This window comes from Gekko japonicus, unplaced genomic scaffold, assembly GCF_001447785.1.
Source record: "Gekko japonicus isolate JY-2015 unplaced genomic scaffold, Gekko_japonicus_V1.1 scaffold2350, whole genome shotgun sequence".
Taxonomy (NCBI): domain Eukaryota; kingdom Metazoa; phylum Chordata; class Lepidosauria; order Squamata; family Gekkonidae; genus Gekko; species Gekko japonicus.
The window spans coordinates 155,598-180,050 of record NW_015169856.1 but is presented as its reverse complement, the minus strand read 5'-3'; the positions used below and the strand labels follow the sequence as shown (position 1 = coordinate 180,050).

General features: G+C 41.2%; 1 protein-coding gene across 2 annotated transcripts; it reads right to left on the bottom strand.

Annotated features, from left to right (window-relative positions):
• Nucleotides 1-961: 961 nt before the first annotated feature.
• Nucleotides 962-24,369, bottom strand: PHF6 (PHD finger protein 6). Of its 2 annotated transcripts, XM_015417389.1 has the most exons (12): nt 24,193-24,369; nt 17,842-17,883; nt 16,946-17,129; nt 16,275-16,376; nt 14,047-14,180; nt 13,803-13,846; nt 7,772-7,932; nt 7,497-7,640; nt 7,037-7,141; nt 6,524-6,657; nt 4,092-4,224; nt 962-3,769 (listed from the first exon to the last, which is right to left on the bottom strand). In XM_015417389.1, the coding sequence occupies exons 3-11, from the start codon at nt 17,081-17,083 to the stop codon at nt 4,092-4,094; spliced, it is 1,095 nt and encodes a 364-aa protein (XP_015272875.1). In that variant the 5' UTR covers nt 17,084-17,129; nt 17,842-17,883; nt 24,193-24,369; the 3' UTR covers nt 962-3,769. The 2 variants fall into 2 exon arrangements, with proteins under 2 accessions (XP_015272875.1, XP_015272877.1); XM_015417391.1 differs by lacking the exon at nt 962-3,769 and having other exon boundaries at nt 3,795-4,224; nt 7,772-7,929.
• Nucleotides 24,370-24,453: the final 84 nt, after the last annotated feature.

Here is a 24,453-nt window from a genome sequence, read left to right as displayed (position 1 = left end):
ACAGAACCCTGCCTGATGAGCGCTGGAGGCAGGCTACAGAACCCCATTTTTCACCAACTGCAATGGGTAAGATTGGCTATGACCAGAACTGTTCTGCTGTGGTTCCAGTTCTGAGGCAGTAACAAGTTCAGTCCTCCAAGCTGGTTTGAACTGCTTCATGTGAAAAACTCTTACACTCATTTGGAAAATGGGGATGTAACCAGGTAAATGATCTACATTTGACACTATGAAAGATGGCAGAGAAAGGATAATCAGTCTTCATTAACCCAGCAAAATCATCGGGCATGTTGCCATTTATTGTTCTCCGCTTATTGAAAATGTACTGCTGTAGTCTTTGGCCAGCAAGGTGAAACAGTAAGATACACTCCTTTTCACAGCTACAGATGGCATTTCAAAATGAGACTAGACACCTTGGTTTGGGTTGACAATGTGGCTAGATTTTACAAGGGCGTGGAGTTAAGATAATCCTCTACTATTGCTGTCCCATATGAGTACTGTGGCAATATCCAGGATTAATTAAGCCTTCCCTGTCTGTGTTAAGACATACCTTTCAATTACTTCCATAGTTTGAGCTTCAGGCATGTTATATGAAGCCTTGCTTGGGAAAGACACATTGAAAGTGGAAAAACATCTATTTTCTTTCCATTTCCCTCCATGCTTAGAAGAAGAAGAAGAAGGAGATTGGATTTATACCCCGCCCTTCACTTGGAGTCTCAGAGCGGCTTACAAACCTCCTTTCCTTTCCCTTCCCCTCCCCACAACAGACACCCTGTGAGGTAGGTGGGACTGAGAGAGTCCTATCTGCTCTTTCAAGAACAGCTGTGACAGCTATGGCTTGCCCAAGGTCATCCAGCAGCTGTGTGTGGAGATAAAAAGTACACCCATTCTTAAGAGGGGAATTGGTGTACAAAAATGCCATTAATTTTAGCAACAAAAAGAGTAAATTCAAGACAGCAGGTTAGATGCTACATTTTAATGTCAAGATAATAAAATAGTAAAGAATTCATGATATATTGGTGGGGGAGGAGGGCTATACCAAAAAGACAAAGTTATAAGATAAGATAGCACACACAGACCAACTACATGCAGTTTTAGACAGCTTCCTTTGTACCAAGCAACAAATACACTGCAGGAGACTCTTAACCCCATGGCTATGGTTGCCCTGTGGGTGATGCTGCGTGAACATGCGGGTTCATACATCTTAAGGCACTTGGAACTAGTACACCTGCCAACACAAGTTATGACTTATACATAGTGCAATCCTAAAAAGAGTTACACCCTTCTAAGCCCACTAATTTCAGTGGACTTAAAAGGATGGTACTCTGTCTAGGACTGCACTGTTACACTTACAGCAAACGCCATGGTCAACTTTAGAGCACTGCAATTTGAGACTATTTCCAAGAGTCATCAAAATGTCACACAAGGTACCTACAGAGCCAAACACATGCTCTTTTGGTAGCCAATGGCAAGACAGAAGATCAAGTTGCTTTCATTAGCAAATGCAGCAGTGGCCAGTGACAATTACAGTGACTGAACTGGGAGACATACTAGGCTATGCACCTTTTCACCAGAGAGAGGGAGGGTGAGGGGTTGCTAACAAGAAGTGCCTGTATTTTAGAGAAGGCAAATAAGGAAAAAACCGAGGTTTTGCAGCCTTTTTTTCTGATTTCTGAAGGGATCACAGAACTTAACCAGGGCAGCCTTGTCTACCTTCTACACTCAAATGACCAGGGTGTACAGGCTGAACATCTTGGTGGCTCAGAGCCCTGGTACCGTCAACAAGTTCTGTAATAAGTTAGTTTTAAACATACTGGCAGTAAGCAAGGTTTTTTCAATTGTTTGGAATTTTGTTGGCATTTATCTTGTTTATTTTGAACGTGTTACAACTTGCCCAGAACCTTCAGAATAGTGACATGACAAGAATAAAAAACCAACACTGATCTAATATAGTAAGAGAGATGTTTGTATTCTGAAACAATTACATGACTTTTAAAAAACCCCAAAACCTCATGCTTTTGAAGGAGCGCACACCCTGGTAAAAATCTATTTCAGTACAAGTTGCGCCTTTAATCTTGACCATTACAATACAAAATAAAAAATTGGTCAATGGCATAAGAGCAGTTAACAGATTTATTTTTATACACATCTTTTCTGCTAAATCTGAACTCTTCCAGGAAATTTTCAAACCAAATGGATTGAATTCCAGCTTGAGAGTCTTTGAAGTTCTATTATACAACAGTTGAGTCCCTTGAAACAATAATGAAATGCATTACAAAAAAGGACAATAAAAGGTTAAAAATAAAAATCCCACAAAATTAAACAAGGCTTCGGAAACACAGATCATATCATGAAAAACCTTTACAGTACTGATTGCAAGTGAACGTCTGTCACTTCTCCGTCAAACTGTCACTGTTGTCGTTTGCTGCGTTGCCTTACATTTAGATTTCAAAAGATAATAAAATCTGAAATGAGTTTTGCTAGCTTGCTAACTAGTATGACTTTTTGGTTGTGTTTATAAAACAATAGGTTTTTTTACAAGACCAATGGGAGAAAGTACTAGAGGTAAGGATTTAATGACATTATAACTAGTATGTTTAGATTTGGCATAATGTCAAGCTAATTGGACTCCAATAGAGCACTCAGATTTTTAACAGCATTCAACTTGATCTGCCGGGAAACCATAATCAAATACTAAAACATTCTTGTATAGTGGTCGCAAGACTCAAAATAAATACTGACCTCTTTGTTTGTAAAAACCAAAAAGCAAAGAAAATCCAGAGTCTTATTATGCTTTCTTCTTAGGGCATACAGGATCTCTCTCTCTCTCTCTCTCTCTGTGTATGTGTATATATTTGGGACAAAACATGATGTGTTCCACGCAGCACAGAGCACTTGAGGTATGATGTCCAATAAGGTGGCTAACTTCCATAGTGAGAGCTGAGCAGTAACTTTGAAATTTAAGAAGTGATGTGAAGGGGGAGGGGGTGTTGCTGCTTCCAGACATAACCATTCTCGTTTTCAGTTGCAAAATGTCACAGGTTCTAGGTAAAGCAGGGAAGAGGCCAAGGAGGATGGTCACGGTCAAGAGAATGAACTACAGCCCTTTGGCATGAGTACTGAAGCTCACAGCTCATAGTCAACAGCTGCTCAAGAGGTCTCCAGCCAGGAATGCTAGGGGTAGAACCCATTGTTGTAGCAAATGGTTCGAGCACACTTCTGAAGCTGCAGAATTCTTTTCTTGACTGGGTGCTTCTGCCAAAAAAAGGAGGGGGGGACAGTACTTTCCCTCCTAGCTCATCGCCATGGTTTGTGTGCGAAGGTCAACACAAAAATGCACATGTTCACCGACTTGCTGCCACCACAGGCATGTCCACTTTGTAAATTACATACGACCTTCCCATGGTACACAAATCCACTGAATTTACATATCCCAAACTTCTTATTCAGTCTAGAAAAGAGAATTTACTATTTCCACATCTGCCTCAGCTTTGACACTGTACACATTACATATCATTTATATAGCATTTCAGAGGGGTTTTTTCTCCAGACACTGCAGACAACTAACTACGTTATATTGACATGAAGAAACTCTGCCGCTGATTGAAGGCTCACACACATGAACGTTTCAGGCAGTTCAATGACATTTTCTAACAGTTGGGCAGGGTAAAAAAATTTACTAACCCTTCTCTGACCTTATAAAGCATTTTTCTAAAAAGATTAGCAGTTATGGATGTTTTATTCATTCCCAGTTTTACTCTGTCCCTTGAACCTGTTTAAAAATAAAAAGACGATGGGAAAAGAGTAAATGTTAAGATAGCAGAAAAAGAAAAGAGGAAAGCATATTACCAGATTGGACATTACGGCTATGTTTATTTGCAGAAGCGAGGGCCTTTTTCTTACAAAGTTGGCTGAATTTCAGAAATAACCCCAGTTCTTGTGCAAGAGGACTCCAGTTGGTTTTTTTAAAAATAAAACACACCTAATTTATTGGCATTATGCTCAGTTTAAAATGTCTTACCACTCTTAACAACTAGGTCAGTGGTACAGTGGCATCTCAGGTAGAGGGGCTTGTCAGCTGAGAGCTTCCATACCTAGTTTCCATTGAGTTGCTGCTGCTGAGGAACTCCACTGTGGTCAGCTACAGACTTTTCACGGCTTTTGCTCTCTCTCTCTTCATCCTCTTCATCTCTTTCATCATTCCCACTATGGTTTTTACAGTAAAGCCTAAAGGATGATGCAAAGCCATGCGATACACACACACAAAAATCAAGTTACGGCTCAATTTATTCAATTTGTATCCCATAGGCTCAGAGCGGTTTCTAGTAGTTTTATTGAGACCAGTAACTGCCATTCAGCTGGATGCTTTGTTCACTAGCTGGACTGTCCCACGTTTCCAGAAGCAAAGGCTGCTGGGTTATTCACTTGTTTAGGAGGGACACGTGCCTGCTTCCCTTGTAAGTCCCTAGTGTTATACAAATAGATTCCCAGTCAAAATGAGGAGGAAGGTCTTAGTGTTTTAATTGCAATCAAGACACCTGAAAAAAGTTAGGCCAAACCAGCCTATCAAAAATTGACTGCTTTCTGTTTGTATAACACTAGGCTGCCATAAGGCCTACTCAAGAGGGAGGGGAACAGGAAGTGTCAGTGCTGAGCCACATCTGAGCTGTAAACAACTACCTTGGCCCACAGACTGCTGTGACCCTCCCCGTCTCCCTTGCAGCAAAATACATTGCTTTTCTAGGACCACAGACAATCAAACAGAATGGCCATGAGAACCCTGTAAGTCACTACTGCCTGGCCTAATACAGTGGATCTTTTGCACATTTAAGGCCTATTCAAATCACATATACAAATCCCAACCTTTTGGGGGCAGTTAAACTAAAACACAACTTGGCAGCAGCAAATATACAATTGTGAAAAAACAATGGGACCAAGGCAATCTCCCCTTCCCTCACACACACCGCAATTGCCCAGAGGAATGTTTTGTATCGTTACAGAAAAGGGTGCGGGAAGTACTCCTTCTGCATTCAGAAGCATGTATGTTAGGGAAATGCTGCTTAGAAATATCTGGTAATAATTAAAGCAGTTTAAAAACACCATCTCTTCTTCATTAGGAAATTGTGTAAGTAAAAGTAATAGACGAGTGACAGAAATCTGACTTTGATTTTCTGCTTAAAATCTCTGTGTACCTCTCCCTAGTATAGTTCAAAGACACAACATTCAGAAGAACTAAATAATATTTAACTGACTGTTCAGTAGACCCATCTTCTCTTTTGATGACAATATTTTTACTTTAAACAATAAATCACAACTAACAGCCAACTTCTTTTACACATTCCTAAGGTCTTTGATTCAATTCATAGGCACTGCTACTGTAAAGGCTTTGCCTTCAGGTACAGAAGACCCCCAAGTAATTGACAAGACCCCCGAGTAATTGGCTTAAACCAGTGCAGCTCTTGATTAGCACCAACTGGCTAATCCCAAGCAAGGCTGTGCGCAAACACTTAAAGCCACTTTCAAAGAGAGAATTTGCTTTAAGTGACCCCTGGTAACAAGCTAAAATGCTCAAACAAGGAAAGATATGGAAGGGGTGAGTTTGAGGCTATAGCTGGCAGTAAAACCACCAAGGTTGTCAATACTGACTTGGCAGAATTTGTAAACACACTGATCAGTGAATGCCCCCTTGTGGCCACCTATTACGGGGAGTCACAAAGAATGTCTGCTGGACAGTGTTTACATGCCTGAAGAAAGCACAGCCATTCTTGGGAACAGTACCATGAAACACTGTTATCTTGTCTTTTGTGGCTAAAAAGAAGCTGACAAATACAGAGTTCAAGTATCACCTTGGCCATGAACTCACAAAGTGGACTAGCTTTTATCTAGCTTTTAAGTAAAAAATATCAGCTGATAAAGTAGCTCAAATGAAAAAAAAACCCTTAATGCAGATGACAAATGAAGTGCAGTTCAAAAAGACCAGGGGAGAGGACATTACCTGTTGCTGTACTTCCAGATGCCATCAATTTGGCTCTTGGAAGGGTAGCAACAGCGACAACATCCTTCCAAGAGCCACGCTGATTGTGTTTGAAGTGAGAGGGACTCCCAGAATCACATCTGTAATGCGGGGGTGACTGTGATCTATCTTAGAGTTTGATGATAGGATTGCAGAGAATATCTAGGATGTTCTGTACAAACGTACACCACCATCTGCCATTTAAATGAACAGCTTGTGGAAGAAAAGTAGATCTATAGTAAGTTAAAACACACACCAACTTTGGCACTGCTAACTTAAAGCGTAAGTGTCTTTTAAAAACACACATCATAATCCTGATGGATCTTATGTTAAGCCTACACTATTGAAGGGGCCTATAGATTTCAGAGGAATTTACTGCCAGTGTTTGTACCATCTCAATTAAATGAGCCCTGAATACAGGTTCTTCTGATTCACAGAGCCTACCGCTCTTTTAGCTTTCAGCACTGTTAGCCCTTCATCAAAGGTAAAAAAAACAACCAAAAGAGCACTTACTTGTAAATTCCTCGAGACATGTTCTCAATGTATTTTGCTTTGTCTTGCACTCCACAGTGGTAATGGTAAGTCTTGATACAAGCTTTGATTTCACATCCAATAGTTGCGCCAGACTGACTACAGAGTGTGCACTTCTGTTATGGTGAAAGGACAAGTTAACTGGACCACTAATCTATCTCTTTTCACTTCATCGTTTCCACAATACCCTGATGCTTCATTTCATGCTCTCAGAGAAGTTTCATCAGGATACAATTGCCTTGCCTGTATGATGACAACGTATAAGACATGGGAGAACTTGTCTCAGCATTAACATGCTGAAAGCACCCACTGAACCACCCAACCCAGACACAGGACAAGTATTTCCTCAGCATCCTCACAAAGTAAGGATCCCCAGAGTTCTTCTGGCAGGGAAGCCATGCTACAAAAAACAGTTTTAAAGCCGCTTAAATTTGTGAAGACATAGCCAGAAGCCAATGCTCACATACAGCTCAGATTCAAACCATAAGAACATACCATTCGCTTCCCTCGCTTGATTTCCTGAAGCACAGTTTTAATATCAAAGTCACCAAACTCTGCCCTTGATGTTGTTGTCAGTTGTACAGTGCCAGAAGAAAACAACTAAAAAGAGATGCAGAAGTAGCATTAGAAACTTAAGGACACAGGTCCTGTGTATCTTTAAAGTGGGTGCTGTTTTGAGATAGAACTCAGGACAGCCAAGAAACTCGGGGGAGGGACGGGATAGGAAGCATTTGCTTATCCTTCATCACACTATCTTACGCTTGTCTGGATAGGACAAAGTGACAAGTGCAGTCCTGAGCAAATAGTGGTTACATAGGGTGTGGTGGACCACCATCTTTCAGGCAGACACAGAGTTCTGTCTTAGGATGTAGGGGAACGTTCTGCTTTCAATCCAAAGTCTGCTTATGGAAAACATGTACTTTGCCAGAGAGTTAGGACAACAATGCTTGCTCACCATGCACTTATAATGTGCAGCTGCCTTTTTGGCATTGAATATATGAAGCTTCCCTCTAGCTTCATTTTCTTCTTCACCTGCATGACAGAATCCACATTTAGGTTTTGTATCATTGGGACTGCTTCTGTGGGGTGATCTGTCTCTCTGAAAGAAAAACACTTTTCTAAAATAGTATGCCAGAACAACAAATATGGTTTCAACAGAATACAGCTAAGCAAATCAAATCAAAAAGAAACCTATGATCATGCAAGAGTTTAAGCATACGAATTGCTTACATAAGAGCTGCTTTCTATGTCGTCTGTGCCATGTGAAGATGTTGATCGAGTGTCTTCTGACTGCCCTTTGAGACTCATTTTTCTGGGCCTTCCTTTACGCCCCCTCTTTTTGGGAGGCGATGGTTCCAATTCATGTTCATTAAGACCTTCACCTAAATCTGCTTGGAGAGACAAGAGAAAAGAAACGTCACAAACTAGAATAGTTTTACATAATGCTCTGTAGAGCATGAAAGCATACGCCTAGAAATATACATACATCTTTGTGAGAGATATGGATACAGAAAATACAGATGAAGTCTGCAAGCAAAATGACACAGCCTACAGAATGAAGTCAACATACGCAAAAAGAAACAAAATGTTTGGAGAACTGAATGTGAGATTATATGAAAGAATGACAAGAGATGAAATCTTTACAGCAGCAAATGAAATTATCCTTCAGAGGGAGAAAAGTAAAGACTATATGGAACCTCAAATCATCCAAAGAATTGAATACTGAGGCTATTTTCCTTACATACAAGGGGGAAAGACACAGAATTAAGACTTTAAAACTTAAGAGGAGAAACCAGAGAATGAAGAAGAGGATGAAATCCTACAAAAAGGATTAAAACTTTCTAGATATGTGAGATTACATATACTTTTAAGAGAAGGTCAAACCCTTTGTACAAGAGAGACTATACAATTTTTCAAGATTTTATAAATTAGATTTGACATATAACCAATTTGAAAGGAACAGGAACTTTATTTTAAACCAACTGCAAAAGAATATACATAAAAATAAGGTGGAATATAGAAAATAGATATTTAGATATTGTATGAGATATATAACTTCAGTGATGAAATGGACCCCCCCCCCAATCAGAAGAAGAAGAGATTGGATTTATACCCCGCCCTTCACTACCCAAGGGAGTCTCAGAGCGGCTTACAAACTTGCAAGTGGAGGAGCGGGGAATCAAACCCGGTTCTTCCAGATTAGAGTCCACGCACTTAACCACTACACCAAACTGGCTCTCTGTGTATGTAAAGAAATATGAAGGAGAGTAGACTAAAAATGGGGGCAAACAAGTTGTTGGGTTCCACACACTGGCACCCCATCTTTACAAGCTCAAGAATTGGATTGTAAATCCAGAAGTTCTTTCCTTCCTCAATACATTTGTACTTGGTACAAAAAGGCTTCCAAACCCATACCAAAAAATCACCAAACCCATACCAAAAATCACCATGAAACTAATGAACCAGCAGTATGAGAAGACACTCAGTATTTATATAAAAATAGCTCTGTCAGAATATCCCTTAAAATCATTATTAAAAGCATTTCTTTGAAAGCTAGCAGCCAACTGACACAAACTAATAAAAAGCTATTTCAGGCAAGAGACAAAAGCAAGTTCACCTGAAAGCCTAGGAGAAGAGAACTTTGATTTGGCATGCACCGCACTAGCTCCCACCTGGTTTCTAGGCCAAATGCAAAGCGTTCCTCTGAACTCTGAAAGTCTTAAACCAGACATATCAAACATATGGCCTGTGGGCAGAAACTGGCTCATTCAGAACTCTTATCCAGCCTGTGAACAACTGATGGAAAACCAGTCTGAATGTGGACTGGAAGGGCCTACATTAGGGTATTATACTCTCTGTTGAGGTCATTCCCTTCCCCAAATGCGAGTTCTCCTCAGGGTCTCTCCCCAGATTTCCAAGGATTACCCAACCTGGATTTGGCAACCATAAGGGGTGAGGAGGACAGAAGAAGCTTGCCAACTCAGGTGAGCTGTTAACCCACTGACCCAAATATGCACAACTCCTCCCCAGCTTCCCTCAGCAGCATGGACAAAATTAAAGAGGTGAAGTTGAAATGCACACGTCCCCCTGGCTTCCTGCATGCAAGTGCTGGCTTGTGGAACAGTCTAAATGGAAGCAGGCCGGGGGGGGGGGGGGAGAAGAGGAAGGTCAGGCATTCAGAAAAGTGCACTGGGTTTGTGCACAGCAGAGGCAGGCACTGGAAGTACTCTTTGAGCCTACTTCCAAAATTTGATAGAGCAAGTCCCCCCATCAGGATTGTATTGGTCCTGGTGGTCTCGTCTGAATCTTGTGGAAGATTTTGTAGGTTGCCATTGGTATGGAGCCTGCGGAGGTGCCCACTGTCCCCACTGCGGTGGCATCATGAATGGAAACGGACCTCATGGAGTTTGCTGCAATGGCCACTGACTTGGTGGCTGCATGTCCAGTTGCCCTTTCTCTTGCGACATGGGTGGGCCTGTAGGATGCACCTCAAAGACCTCATCCTCTAAGGAATCTGGAGACCTTACTAACCTTCTTGATGGTGAGGACATCTTCACACACAAGAGTGGGTCGACATCAAGCCCTGATAGCAAATTGTGGTGCTGACGGGACTTTGATCTGAAGACCCTTGGTGTTGATGCTCAACTCCAAGGAGACTCAGACTGTCGGAGTTGAGGTGGGGAGGATTGGCGAGCAGGTGAGCTGTGGTTCTGTGGAGATGGAGACCATTGATTCCAAGGGGAGACAGAACGGCGCTGATGCAACACTGATCAAGCCAGACTGCAATGTGAATACTTGGCTCTCTTTTTAGTCTATTTTGGAAGCGGTTCCAACACTGATCTCGGGGCAGAGGACTGGGTTTGTGGTTTTGATACCAAGGGGGTCGGTGCCAAAATCACCAAATGGGCCCTTGCACCCTTGTCCATTTGAGCCTGTTTTCCCCCACAGGGGTCTGGGACAACCAGAGCTTCCCCCCAAAACGCAGCTTTAAGTCTTGCTGCTCTGCCTTCACAAGGCATTGCGAAGGGAAAGGCATTGGCAAGCTGGGCATGTGGCTGTATTGTGGCCCTCTCCCCAAACATAGGAGGCACGGGGTATGATAGTCGTTTTGGGCCAGTTTCACACTGCACTCCCCACATTTTTTAAACAGAGCCATCCTACCATTTGTAATTGAAATTCTTCACTGATCTTCGTGGAAAAAAAACTTTGTTGGTACTTTTGAGGCCCCACAAAGCAGCTGCTTAGAAGCACATCCTCTCCTCACAGCGGCAAGAAGAGAACTAAGGGAGGAGTGCTCACCCCCACCTCTTTGGGTGGGAAGGATCTCTATAGACAGAGGGGAGGGGGAGACTCCAAAGCCTAGGAACTTCAGAAAAGCTTGGAAGCTCTTCTCCACGGCTGGCCTGCAATCATGCAGTCACAGGTAGGACTGCACAGAAGCCACAATAAAATGAACAAATGAGTTTTGACATCTCTGCCTTAAACAGATCTTCCACTGTATGGCATCAACCATATTGATTACCTTGAAAACACTGTTGCATGTTTTATCACCTTTGGAGGGGATGCCATGTGTGGTTACACAAGACAGGGCTTTTCCAACAGTAGAACAGAGGTTGCAGAATTCCCTTCTGAGGGAAACGTCATCAACCACAATATTGGCACTCTAAAAGTGAGTGAGGACATTACTGCCGCAGATGTTCTTCCACACCAACAATAATTAAACCGTGAATCAGTTACCATTAATAAATCTGCTGCCAGCTGATTGTGGTACTTCACTGTCGCTCTGATGTATTTGGGGTTTTTTGCTTTTAGTTTGGATGCTTTATATACTGTATTTTAACTGTGCTTTGTACAAAAGAAGGGAGAAGCAATACAAATATTTTAAATGAAAAGATGAACAAAGAAATAGCTGAAAATTTAAAAAGGGTTCTCCTGGACACATCTCAGCGGGAAGTTTCAAAGAAAAACTCCAGTGTGAAGTTGACAGGCTGGAATTTGCATGCAGTCTAGCCATCCAAGTGTACTGACTACACTGCTCCCAAAAGATCTGGTTTTAACAAATGAGAGGTTGCAGATCTATAAGGAAGGTTACATTTCAAAGTACAGCAGTATCTAGATCATATTGTACCATGAACCAGAATATATAGCAAGCAGTCACCTTTATGCAAATGCCAACATTCTTCTCTTCTGTTAACAATCAGGTCCCAAAGCCTTATGAAGCAAACAACAGCTTTGGAAAACATAAAAAAGCATCCAAATCTCAAGTCTTCACCAGGAAATGTAGGCCTCAAACCATCTGTACAACAACCACTGAGAAGATACCTCTGCACACATGTATGGTGTTAGTGCAAAAAAAGTTTGTGAGAGTGTCAAATTCCAGAGGGGTAGCTGCACTGGTCGGTTGCAGCCAAAGCAAGAAAACATTGTGGTATTTTAGAGAGTACCAAGTGTATTACTGCAGAAGCTTTTACGTGTCAGAACCTATTGTGTTAAGACGATGAAACAGGAATACATATGCAGATCATGGTGAGAATTATTATGAACTGCAAACAGAAGGCTCCACAATCTAACTGAAGTGTGTTGCACTACCACAAAAGGCACAAATGAAGTCTAAAGGGCAGGCAACCTCATCAAAGTGGTAGAACTTGTGATAACTGGCAAGGCCATTGAGCTATGTCCAACAGAGTCAAATGTGTGTATGAATTCCAACTCATTGGCTTCATGATTGATCTTAGTGCCAGAGCATCACTTTGGCTGTTAAAACTTTGTTGTTTTGTCCCCTGAACTATTTCATATTTCAGCATAATCTGTATCTTCTGGTCAAATCCACTATCCATGGCCTCTGAGCACTTAAACCAATGCTTCTTCACTTTTGTTCCCAAATGTTTCTCCTCTTGAAATACACTGGTAAGGCTATTACCTAGCCTCATGGATGTCCCTGAGAAATTCTTTTGGACACCATGCATTTTGCTTAGCCAATTCTAAAGTATGCCACACCCAAGCAGATCACTTACTTCACAGAGCACAAGTAAAAACCTGGGTTGCTGCATCTTCTAACCTCACTTTTTAATGGCACTGACCATCCTTCTTTCTTGTTTCCTCCCTCCCTGAGTGTGTGTATGTATTCCAGGTGCCAAAAAACTGTGTTGCTTCCCATTATTCTGATTCTATTCTACTTTGAATGTTTGCAGTTGTGACGGATTGTACTTTTCAAGAAGCTTAAAAGTGCTGTACATAAAACTACAGGACTGTGAAGGGTTAATACTTCACAGAGCTAGAGAGCCTTGAGTGACAGGCTGCTCCAGGCAATCTGATTGGTGGGCATCAGCTGAGCAGAAAAAGTCTTGTGAGAACTGGATGCTGAAGAGAACAGATTCAGATTCCTGCCTTAACTGTGACAAGATATGTATGGAGATCATCTTAGATTAACCCTGATGGACAAGGGTTTAGTGCTGACAAAATTAGAATTCACCCCTGACTTAATATAGTCTTAATTCAGCATTAACTGAGGGCAGTTTTGAACTAAGACAGCAAACTGGGGGAATGTTTGGCAAGGAGGTTTGGGTAGAATAAGAAGTCTCCCATTCTGGCCAAAAGGAATAGGGGATATATCTTCGAGGGAGAGAAGAAGAATCCCTACCCAGTCAAACAGGGAAACATGTCTCTGAGAAGTAGATATTCCCTGGTCTAGTGAGATTGGAAACTGTTTGTGGAGACTATGAAAGTCAGTTAACGACTCAAGAAGATTTCTGGTCTTCTAAGAGAAGAGGCTTGGATACTGGGAAGAGGGTACCAGCTATCTAGGCACCAAAAGAGTCTGCTATCATACAAATAAAGTGAGCTGGAGTGGTTTGGGAAAACCCAGGAACAAAAGCCTCTCAAAATAAAGAACTATAGAAGCTGTGAATAAAGCCGTGAACCCTAACCCTTCCTTCAGGTCCTTGGCTGAGAAAACAGCCATTACACATGGAACAAAAGCCTCTCAAAATAAAGAACCATAGAAGCTGTGAATAAAGCTGTGAACCCTAACCCTTCCTTCAGGTCCCTGGCTGAGAAAACAGCCATTACACAATTACTGACACAGGGTGGGACTGTAAAAGCCACTTTATAGAGAAGAATACACTTTACCAGAGCTGCTCAGTCTATGAAGGAACACACACAAACAAACTGGAGGGAAAATCTTGCCTCAAAGGGAGGGAAGTGGATGGGGTCCGTCACAGCAGCACAACTATTTAAAACAACAGATGTTAAGTAATTTTACCTTCTGAGTTGTGGGCTGTTTTCTTATGTTTTCGACACAATATCCTGGGGGCAAAACATTAGAAAAAGTTAAACCCACCAAAATACAGAACCTTTTAAATACACCTAAATACATTTATATTCAGAAACTATTTTGGTACACCAGCAACAACCAAAGAGGACAGCACTGACACAGAAGGCAAACGACCATTCAAGCCTTCTATATAAACAGCAGCAAAAAAAAGAGGAAAAATACAAATAATTACATGTAAATGCCTTGGGAGGGTTTCTCTCGGATCTGAGCTTTATCATGCAATGCACAGTAGTAGTGATAGGTCTTGTGGCAGGTTTTTACATCACAGCCAATTGTTGCCCCTGGACAATGGCATAACGAGCACATCTGAAAGAGAAGGACAGTCTCATAAACACTAATGTTAGTGCTTTCTGTCTCACTGAAAAAGACGGAAGAGAAAGATAACCTCTTATTATAACAGCTTACCCTTCACTATATTTTTCAAATTCAAAAGAGAAGTGAACTAGAGTTGTACAGACCAAAGGCAGCAGAAAAAACCATTTAACCCCAGAAAAGTATGTGCGTTCTACAGTGATTACTTCACAGACTCGCTCTGCTCTACCACAAACTGCAGTCCTGTTTATTTCACATTCTATTTGCCTGTCTAATAAATAAGTACATGGGGTAACAACATAGCTGCAAGTCTACAATTCTTACTGAAGTTCAGATTTGAATGCAATAGGAATTTTCAAGCAAGCCCTTCACTTCTCAGACCCAGGGCCCTCTCATCTACAAATATGGAGATAAAACTGGGATACCTTTACAGGCTGCTTGTCACTTTGGGCTTCATGTTCTGGAAAACCAGCTCCAGCCCTTTTAACCAAAACAAACATGGCATTTTGGAGATATTTTAATAAGATCAGTTTGGCATTGTCTGGGGACAAACCATAGCTTCGTGATTCAGCACATATTTTGCACACTGAATGACCTAGATTCAATTCCCAGTATCTCCAGCTGAAAACATTTTCAGGTAACAGGCTTAAGAAAGCCCATGGACAGATGCTGCCAAATAGGATGGGCTGAATGAACCAATGGCCTGACTAGGAATAAGGTAGGCTCATATATTCAAAGTCACCACTGACATTTATTTGCACAAATTCCACTTAAATTGATCAGAATTGCACAAGTACAACGCACAGTTAATTTGCTAACAGAAATACACCCGTAAGTGAAACAAGCTTTCGGTTTACCATAACTGCAAAATTAATCCAAGATGTTTAAAGTAGTCCAATTGCTTGAGGACATTTATCTGGTTATAATACACCCAACTTTTTTAAGTGTTAAGAAGCTTTGAGATGAAGTTACTTGATAATGCAGACTAGCCTGTTACCGAAGACAAGTGATGAACCACAAAAACTGTATTAAAGGAATTATACCTTTTCTTCTCAATTTGAACCTGGCTTTGTGTTAGTATTGTTTCCAGACAATAGCTCTCTATCCATTAACCTTACTATTCAACAACAAAGAGGGGAAAAGTTCAAGGGGCATAGCAGTGAGTTAGAACAGATCTTTCTGTGCCAGAAGCAAAATCCTCAGGATGGAGCACAATGGCCACTACTCAGGCACAGCCTCAAAACTACACTAGCACCCCATATAAGCAGAGGCACAAAGCTGGGATGTTGACAAGTTCCTGAATACTCCCAAGACATTGCATTTTTTAAGTGAAACTACTTCACTGGATTATTGCTGAGGGTGAAAGAAGGGAGTGCAAAAGTTCGCTTGAAACACATCTGGCCCCAACACTCCTTGGCAAATAGAAGGGGAAGTCATGGAAGCAGTGACAGACTTCACGTTCCTGGGATCCAAGATCACTGCAGACGGTGACTGCAGCCATGAAATTAAAAGACGCCTGCTCCTTGGGAAGAAAGCGATGGCAAATCTAGACAGCATAATAAAAAGTAGAGACATCACCCTGCCAACAGAAGTCCGTATCATCAAAGCAATGGTATTCCCAGTAGTAATGTATGGCTGCGAGAGTTGGACTATAAGGAGGGCCAAGCGCTGAAGAATAGATTCTTTTGAATTATGGTGCTGGAGAAGACTCTTGAGAGTCCCTTGGACTGCTAGGAGATCAAATCAGTCAATCCTAAAAGGAATCAACCCTGTGTTCCCTGGAAGGCCAGATACTGAAGCTGAAGCTCAAATACTTTGGTCACCAAATGAGAAGGGAGCACTCACTGGAAAAGACCCTGATGCTGGGAAAGATTGATTGAAGGTCAAAGAAGAAGGGGACGACAAAGGATGAGATGGTTAGACAGTGTTATCGATGCAATGAACATGAAGTGAAGCAAACTCTGGAGCATGATGGAAGACAGGACGGCCTGGCGTGATGTGGTCCATGGGGTCACGAATAGTCAGACTTGACTGTGCGACTGAACAACACCAACACTTCACTGGTTTGGTCTAAAAACAGTAACTTACCAGCTTGGTACCTCTCTTTATTTCTTTTTGCACATCTTCAATGGAAAAGCCTCCAAGACTCTCATTATCAGAGTGTGAAGATACCAAGGCAGATGAAAACAGCTGAAACACACACACAAACCAGGAAAATGAGATTTCAACATTTATTCAAATAAGGAAAATTCAAACTTCTACATTTGACAAGTTGTTCAAACGAAATACACCACTAACTGAAATCCCGACACGATTCACTTCCAATTATACGGTGTGGCCGGACCATGCGCTTGTTTAAAAGCAAGTCCAATGGGGCTTACTCTCAAGTCGATCATAGGATTGCATGCATTGGGCAAAACTGCATGTTATCTCAGCAAACACAGGTTGCCGAATCAGAAGCAGGTGATATCTGCACAGGAAAATGTCAGTGGATGAGTTGGGAAGTGCTTGACCCTCCCTGCACCTACTGAACCTCTGCAGAAATCCCATTTATCCACAACTGTTTCCCTCCAGTTGGGCTACTTCAAGTCTAGAAGCTAAGGTCAGGGGAAAAAAACAGGCAAGCAATGCGCTGACAGAAGAAAACGACCACTCCCACCTGCCCCCGCCAATTTTCCCTTACAAATACTCTCCATCAATGTGATGGCAACGCACTCTGAAAGCCCCCACAGCAGTTCAGTGTCCTTCAGGGCACTTACCATACATTTGTGGTGTGCTGCCACCTTCTGGTTTTCAGACATCAGCAGCTGCCCACATTCATTATCTTTATTGGATCTACAGAAGCCACACTTGCGCTGTCTCCCAGACCCCTTTTTCTGTCCAACTGAGCCTGACATGATTTTTAAAATTGCCTGAAGAACACCACTTCAATCCTTACGGCTGCTACAGAGAACAAAAAAAGTACAAATTATGGTGTTGGTCTCTTTCAACTTCAATAGCTATTTAGCATTTCTTTGATAAAACAGCTTCTAGATTCACAGTGCCCCAGGGTAGAATATGGTATGTTGAGTATAATCTTCTAAATAAATCTGCATACTGCCAAAGCACTTGCTCTCCAAGGAAAAAGAGCTGTGACAAAAGACCAGAAAATTGAGTACCCAAAGAATGTTGGAAAATTAAAACTAAAAAAGCAGGCAATAAGAACAGGCACCATGCATAACTGGACTCTAGAGGAAAACGAAGTACAATATTGTTGTGTATTCTACTTTTATTTATTATTTATTTAATTTATTTATTAATTAAATTTCTACTCCCTTTCCTGCCGTAGCAGGCTCAGGGCAGCTTACATAGGATATTATACAGCTAAAACAATTTAGATAAAATCATAACAATATGAGTATAAAACATTACCAAGTGCTAGTGCTAAGATAATTCATATGAAATAGCGGGCATGAACAGCATCCAACAAACAGGCATTCAGCACCCATCATAGTCTGGATTATCTTGGCTGTTAATAATAGTGTTGATGTTAATATTCACTATTCATTTATTTGAAAATACTGAGTACATATAACTTGGCAAAGACAAAAGCTCAAATTATATATATAATTCTTCCAGCAATCACAAATTACTAAGATTTAGAATCAAGACATACCAAATAACAAACTGTGGATCCGTGACTTCTTCAATGGGATATCTGTGCAATACAAAACAACAACGTTTGAACTTGTAATTCATCTGATAAGTGTAAACCTCATTACAAGCATAGAGATCCCCTGCTTTTTCTCAAATAGGCTGTGAACAGGATGCTAGCCTCCAGGAGACGACAAGGCTGCCAGAGAGGTAAATCCATGTATGCAAACATACTAGCATGGCTTCAGTGAGATACAGGACAGCACTATGACAGCCGCCTGCACAGCTCTTCCAAACAGGGTTCCCAACGCCCCCTTGGCAAATACTAGAAGATTTTGGGGGAGGATCTGCTGATCTAATCTAGGTAGCCTGCCCTAGTCTCTATGGTCCTTACCACAGAAACTAGGAAAAGTGCTCTAGGAATGGAGGCCATCCCCTTATCTCCAACTCCAGAAAACTGGGGCCAGGGATGGGTACTTCCCTGCCCAATGTGGGCAAAGGGGAGGCCTATTTCCAAATAGCCACTGCGAGCAACAGCACAACACTATCCTATCAAGCAATATCATGATGTAAAGGTGGGTGTGATTCTACACTTGCTATTACAACCATGATCACATGAAGATTAAATCAGACTTAGTATTATCAAATATCATTGCCATCTATGACAAGTGAGTATGCACCAAAAAAGGAGCCTTAGACATTCTGGGGTACAGGGCTAGAACCCTTCCTAGACATTAACCTGAACATTTGAGGACAACTTAAAACTTGGGGTCAAACCGTAGAATTTTACCAGCTCTGTGAAAAGCATGTTACTACTACTTTTGTAATGCTATAACATAAGTAATAGTTTGTGCATGGCGTTGTTGACTTAATCACAGGAGAATTCAATTCTCTATGACAGGATTTGTTGTCAGCAGGGCAATCCCAAAAATATTTTTTCAGTTTGGAAATGCAAGCGCAGCAAGATACAAGACAAGGCAAGAAAGGAAATAATACAGTTTAGCTTCAGATATTATTATTCCTAAGGCATTTTGAATTAAGCCAGCAACACTGCTGCTTTTGTTTTTTATTTAGAATTTTATTTTCCATTGAAGATTAAAATGTCAGAACTCTGAAGGAGATGGACATTTACAGAAAAATATTTGTGCCAAAGCTTACTAGAGTAAGGTATTTGAAAATTCATACTGACAATGTAATAGTTTTTGCTATTAGCAGGATCTCTATATTTAGCTTATTCTGTACTGTACCTATCTTTTGCAGACACTTTAAAGCTATTCAAGTATCACAAATGCATGATGAAAGTGTCGTCATAATGGAAGGCTGAAGCAACTCATTTCAGAAATCAGTGTGTAACCCTACAAGTTACAGTTCACTTTATCAGCTTGTAACAGAGAGATTCTGTTAAGTGTGGGAGGTAAAGATTTAAAACAAATTAAATGCAGAAAGATTTTAACCATGCAAGCTTTATAGTTGATATTAATTCACATCACTAACGTAACAGCTTGTAGTGAATGTATATCAATATGAATTAAGATGAGAGAAAACCATTTGGATAACAGCCACATTTATTTTCAAAACGTTAACGGGGGATTGAGTGCCTGAAGGTGGTGGTGGGGGGGTGAGAATAAAATTGTTTCAGGGAAGTGTTACATTCCACATTCAAAGTCAGAACCACAATTTAAAAAAAAGATAAAATGACATTTGCCCAAGATGCTGACATCCTCTTTTCCATCCCATTCTCACAACATCCTATCACACCTGAGAAACAGAAGCCAGGATAGGGATCTGAAGAAGAAGCAGGACTGATAACTCAATAGTTGGGATTCCCAGATGTCCAATGCCAGCAGCCATCCCTTTCTTTCACCTCTATAAGGGAATCATGGTCACTTAACTTTTCTGAGGCAGCTGAAGTGTTGCAGTTGGGACACAGTTAAACCCAAATTGAAACATGCCCACCACAACAACACTGAGTGCCTTGGCTCTTACACATGAAGATCTGGTAGGGGGTTGCAACATACAAGGCCTATCTCAGCACATATCCCACCTGTCATCACAGCAAATGCAAATGTACAGACCTTAATACCATTTTTAACTGCTGACATTTTTTTTCATAAGCTATAGATTTATTACCAGAAAGACTAGCAAAAATGGAAATGTGTTACTCAGAAAAAAAGAGCCACTATTATTTTTAAATGTCTGCCCTGGCCTCCAACTTGAAATACACCAAGATACACTATGAAAACCTGAAAATATACTCTGATATGAACTATTTTAACAAGTTCCAAGTTTTGAGTGACTTCATAAAGCATATCAAAAGCTTTTCCCAGAAACCCCACCTACAGCAATACAATATTAGCAGTGGCAAACTTTGCTCTGGTATATATACAAAAGACATTTCAGAGATGAAACACAAACCCAGAATTCCAACATTTCACACAAAGGGCTACTCAGGAAATCATTTATATTAAACAGGATAAGGACCTTCAACAATATTAATTTATTTTAAGAGGTTTACTTGGGCAGATTTTATAAGTGCCCTAACATTTTAAGCAAAGTAAGCAAACATTACACACAGAACACAACATCACATAATCATAATCTATCCTTCGTTACCCAGAGCACAATACATTCTTGGTACAAACAAGCAAAAACATTTATTTCCCTCATGAATACCAGTTGTATCTGAAGCTCTCCTTGGGGCCTCACTGCACTTTACTAAATGGCCGATTCCTAAAATGGGGCAGGGGGAGCGGCCGGCTCTGAAAGCTCAGCCAGCAGACTCTATTCAGCACTGAAGGAGGGAAAGTAACAGTGATGTCATTGAAGCCCAGGGAAAGGAGGGAAATTCAAGAGCTTCTTGTCTCGCTCTATTTAGCTGCTAAAGTCAAACCCTAGTGTGGGCTTCAAAAAGAGGCCAAACACATGAGTAAGTTTAATTTCAAATTCCAAATTATTCCAGCTGTAAGTAAAAAAAGTTTTAATAATTATTTAATTTGCAAGAGGTCTTCAGACTATAAAGCAGTTCAGTAGCAATGTGCACAAATTCTTCATTCAGCAGATCAAGATGTATTTAGACTCAAAAGGGGAAAAAAAATGTACAAAGTAGTCTTATTTTGGAAGCAACTGAAATCTTTAAGTGGTTTTCCAAAAATGTAACACAAATCAATCTGAAACCAGCAAAAGCCTTGGTGGAATCTCAGGTTAAACACCCTGAATTATTTATGAAATAAACTGTATTCAGTGATACATCCTGACACTATTTTATCTGGTCATCCTTAAACTTAACAAAATACTACAGACAATGTGGCCAAAATTAAACATTCAACACCCCCCACTGACTTTAATGGAGTAGTTAAGCAAGTGTTTAAATTCTTTCCTCAAAGGACATAATTTAAACTCTTTTTATATATTCTCTATGCATATAACTCATTAATAGCCTGAACCAAAACTGTAAAAACAAGGCACTGTAATTTAAATATGCTCCATGTTAAATCTGTAAATACTAGCATGGAATGCTTCGAAACAGTGCCCTCACTTAGGGCCATTTCACACATTACAGGGACATCTCAAACTGACTGCTGGGTCCATGCCTCAGACTCATGCTCTCCCTTTTCCCACTCCAATTTCACCCCTCATTTCTCAGTTTGCAAAAATCATGGTTTGCCTCCAAACTAAAATTTACGTTTTAAAGTCAAATTCCAATTTTAGCTTAGAGAAAAACTCAGGTTTCCGAAAATCATAATTTGCCCAATTTTCAGACAGGAAACAATGGTTTGAATGAACCCAGAAGCAAAGGAGGGAAAGCACTGCAAAAGATAGGGGGGTTGTGTATGACACCATGAGGCACAGCCCCCAAACAGCCAAATCTTGGTTTGATTATTATGTCTGAACCAGACTATGTAGCAGCCAACCCAAACTTGCCACTCTACACAGAACTGCCACAACTCCCAAGTTTCCAGACAAGTGTTTGTATGCTATAAGTGCCTGCGAACATGTACCTTCACACATTTTACCTATCCTCCCAAATTAAGACCCTTTTAAATAACTTGGGTTATAATACTCAGGACTGAACTGTCATAACAAAAGGCTGTAACTTCATGGAAGGTTGATAGGCAGCTTCAGCTGGTATGGAAAGCCAAGTGGCACCTGTACTTTTCCCACCCATGCTCCAATACCTGCCACCGGTTCCTACTATTGTCCAGGCACAAGTCAAAATACATCCTTTAGCAAATACTGTCCTAACCATCCAAACATATTTTTGAGACTCCTTCTATAGGTCCCATTGCTAATTCAAAGAAAACCAACAGAACACATCACACATAAGCATTCGCGAGCATTTTCTCAATGGGCTTGTGTATTGGCATGAGTTAAATCTGATGGAACATTATCAGAATATGGAGCAGCAGGTGTTAAAGACTGTGTATTTACCAAACTAAAAAGATTTTACCCAGAGTTACAGCAAGTCAGATGGCAAGAGAGTTACCCCCAAGCATTTTAGGAAACAAAAACCCCAAAGTACTAAAAATATAACTTAGAATGGACCCGGTTCATTCAAAATGAGTTACGGAAATTAACACAAGCAGCACAAGCAGCAGCATTCAGAAACAGTACACTCTAAACTGCAGCCACAAACAGGGTTATACTGTTTTAAGTACATTGACTAAGAACAATGAAATTCTGTTGAAGATGGCACTGCTAACAGCCTGAAACACTAAAAACCCTGAATCCTATTACCTACCACCAGTGTTCCCTCTAAGCTGAGTTAGTGTGAGCTAGCTCACACTAACTCAGCTTAGAGGGAACATTGCCTACCACGGGTCTGTTCTGGGAACCCTGTTTAACTTTTCTGTATCAGTGTAAGCTTTCAAGATCTCTTTGGCTGCCTATATCAAGATTGTCCATGCCCTTGGACAAAGTCTTCTTACCTCAATGGATCTAACTTTTAGTGAAACAAGAGCCAGATCTAAGCAAAGCCCTGAAAACTTATTAACAACCTTAAGTCACAAAAGTGTCCTATTATTCTTAATAGGATTTCCTCTCAAAAACAGGACAGCCATACAGAAAACAATACTAAAAACAGAGCAGGCTCATCAGCTAGCTTCAACCAAGGAAAAACCCTCACGTTTATTTCAATCAAACATCTCTGTTCCAGAAAACTATTTGAAGAACCAAATTAACAAATCACTGTAATTATTTTGCCTCTGAAAACTTCTACTAGCTTCTTACAGATGATATGCTTTATCATTCAATACTGCAACTAATACTGAAAGGGATATCAGAATTAACTATATAGGAGGCATGTTGCAAGAGCACATAACAAGGAATCCTAGATTCAAATTTTACCTGAGCAATGAACTTGAACTTCCCACAGCAAAATACTATTCTCTCAACATCAAATCTGAAATGTGGGGATAATAGCATTGAACTCTCTCACAGGGACATTGCAAGGATTACATACAAACATTTTAACGTTTGAGAAGTGCTATATAAATGCATCTATTTTATTAAACACACCCAGACTCATTTGTAAATAAGACCATTTTGTAAATAAGACCTAACATGTTTTCCAAGTAGTTAGCCCTACGAAACACAGCAGAGCTCACAACTGAGCAAGCAAGATTGCTTTGCAAGTCAGATTTTGACAACATCCTACACATCAAACGTAAGAGAGGATCAAGAAGCCAAACACAATCGGATTCCATAGTTTGCAGAATGGAACTCTGAGGGGCAGTGTCTGCAACCCCTGAGTGTGAGGCAGGAATACATCCATCAGAAGCTATTACCTTTGAAAGCTAAACAGGACATTCACGTTCAGAGCCAGTGTACCTCTGAATGCCAGCTCCTGGATGAGGAGCAACAACAGAGAGGCAGCTTTGGCCCCTATGCCAAATATCAAGGCAAGCACGTTCTCTCTTGAAAAATGGAATGCAAATGTTTAGTATTACTACATACCGATAACTACACACTAAATATGATGGTAACAGTAGGCTAATTAGATTCTATAGGTGTTTATCACTGGTGAAATTCCCGTACACCGTTAGATAATTTCAATTTCTTCACTTTCTTTGCGACGTGTCTGGAGACCCTCAGTAGTAAGAAAAAGTATGATTATTCTGAGTATTTACACAGATACAGACCTCCCCCATGGATCTCGTCCCCCCCCCTCCGCCGAGGGGACCCACCCCTATTCTCTCTCACCTCCCAACGAGAAACGGGCGGCATCCAACCCCCCCAAGCCCGACTGATGAACACCAACCTCCCCCCAGTGATGTGCCTCAGTGGATTGCGGTCCGGGGAGGGGGATGGAAGGGAAGGACCCGTTTCTATAGCAACCAGACCCGGGGGGGTGAGATCGGCTGAGCGGCAGACTCACCGGGCCAGACTGGGAGGAAGGGGAAAGAAGCCAAGGCAGCCCCAGCGGCTGCAAAGGGAGCCGGAGCCGCCACTACTGCCGCTCGCTTCAAAGGCACTCGCTCGCTGGGACCTTCCCTTTCATTCGGAGGGGCAAGGAGGGACGCTGCGCCGCGATCTCACGCAAGCACGTTTGTGCGTAACGTACGGAGGCCGCGCGACCGGCGTCTCTACGTCACAACTTCGCCCGCTCTCAGAAGCGGCGATAAGGATGCAAAGCCTG

Coding starts and splice junctions, on each gene's coding strand:
- PHF6 (XM_015417389.1), bottom strand. CDS start 17,083: ATGTCAGGCTCAGTTGGACAGAAAAAGGGGTCTGGGAGACAGCGCAAG. Junction 16,377..16,945: donor CAGCACACCACAAATGTATG/GTAAGTGCCCTG, acceptor TGTGTGTTTCAG/CTGTTTTCATCTGCCTTGGT. Junction 7,641..7,771: donor ACATAGAAAGCAGCTCTTAT/GTAAGCAATTCG, acceptor TTTTTCTTTCAG/AGAGACAGATCACCCCACAG.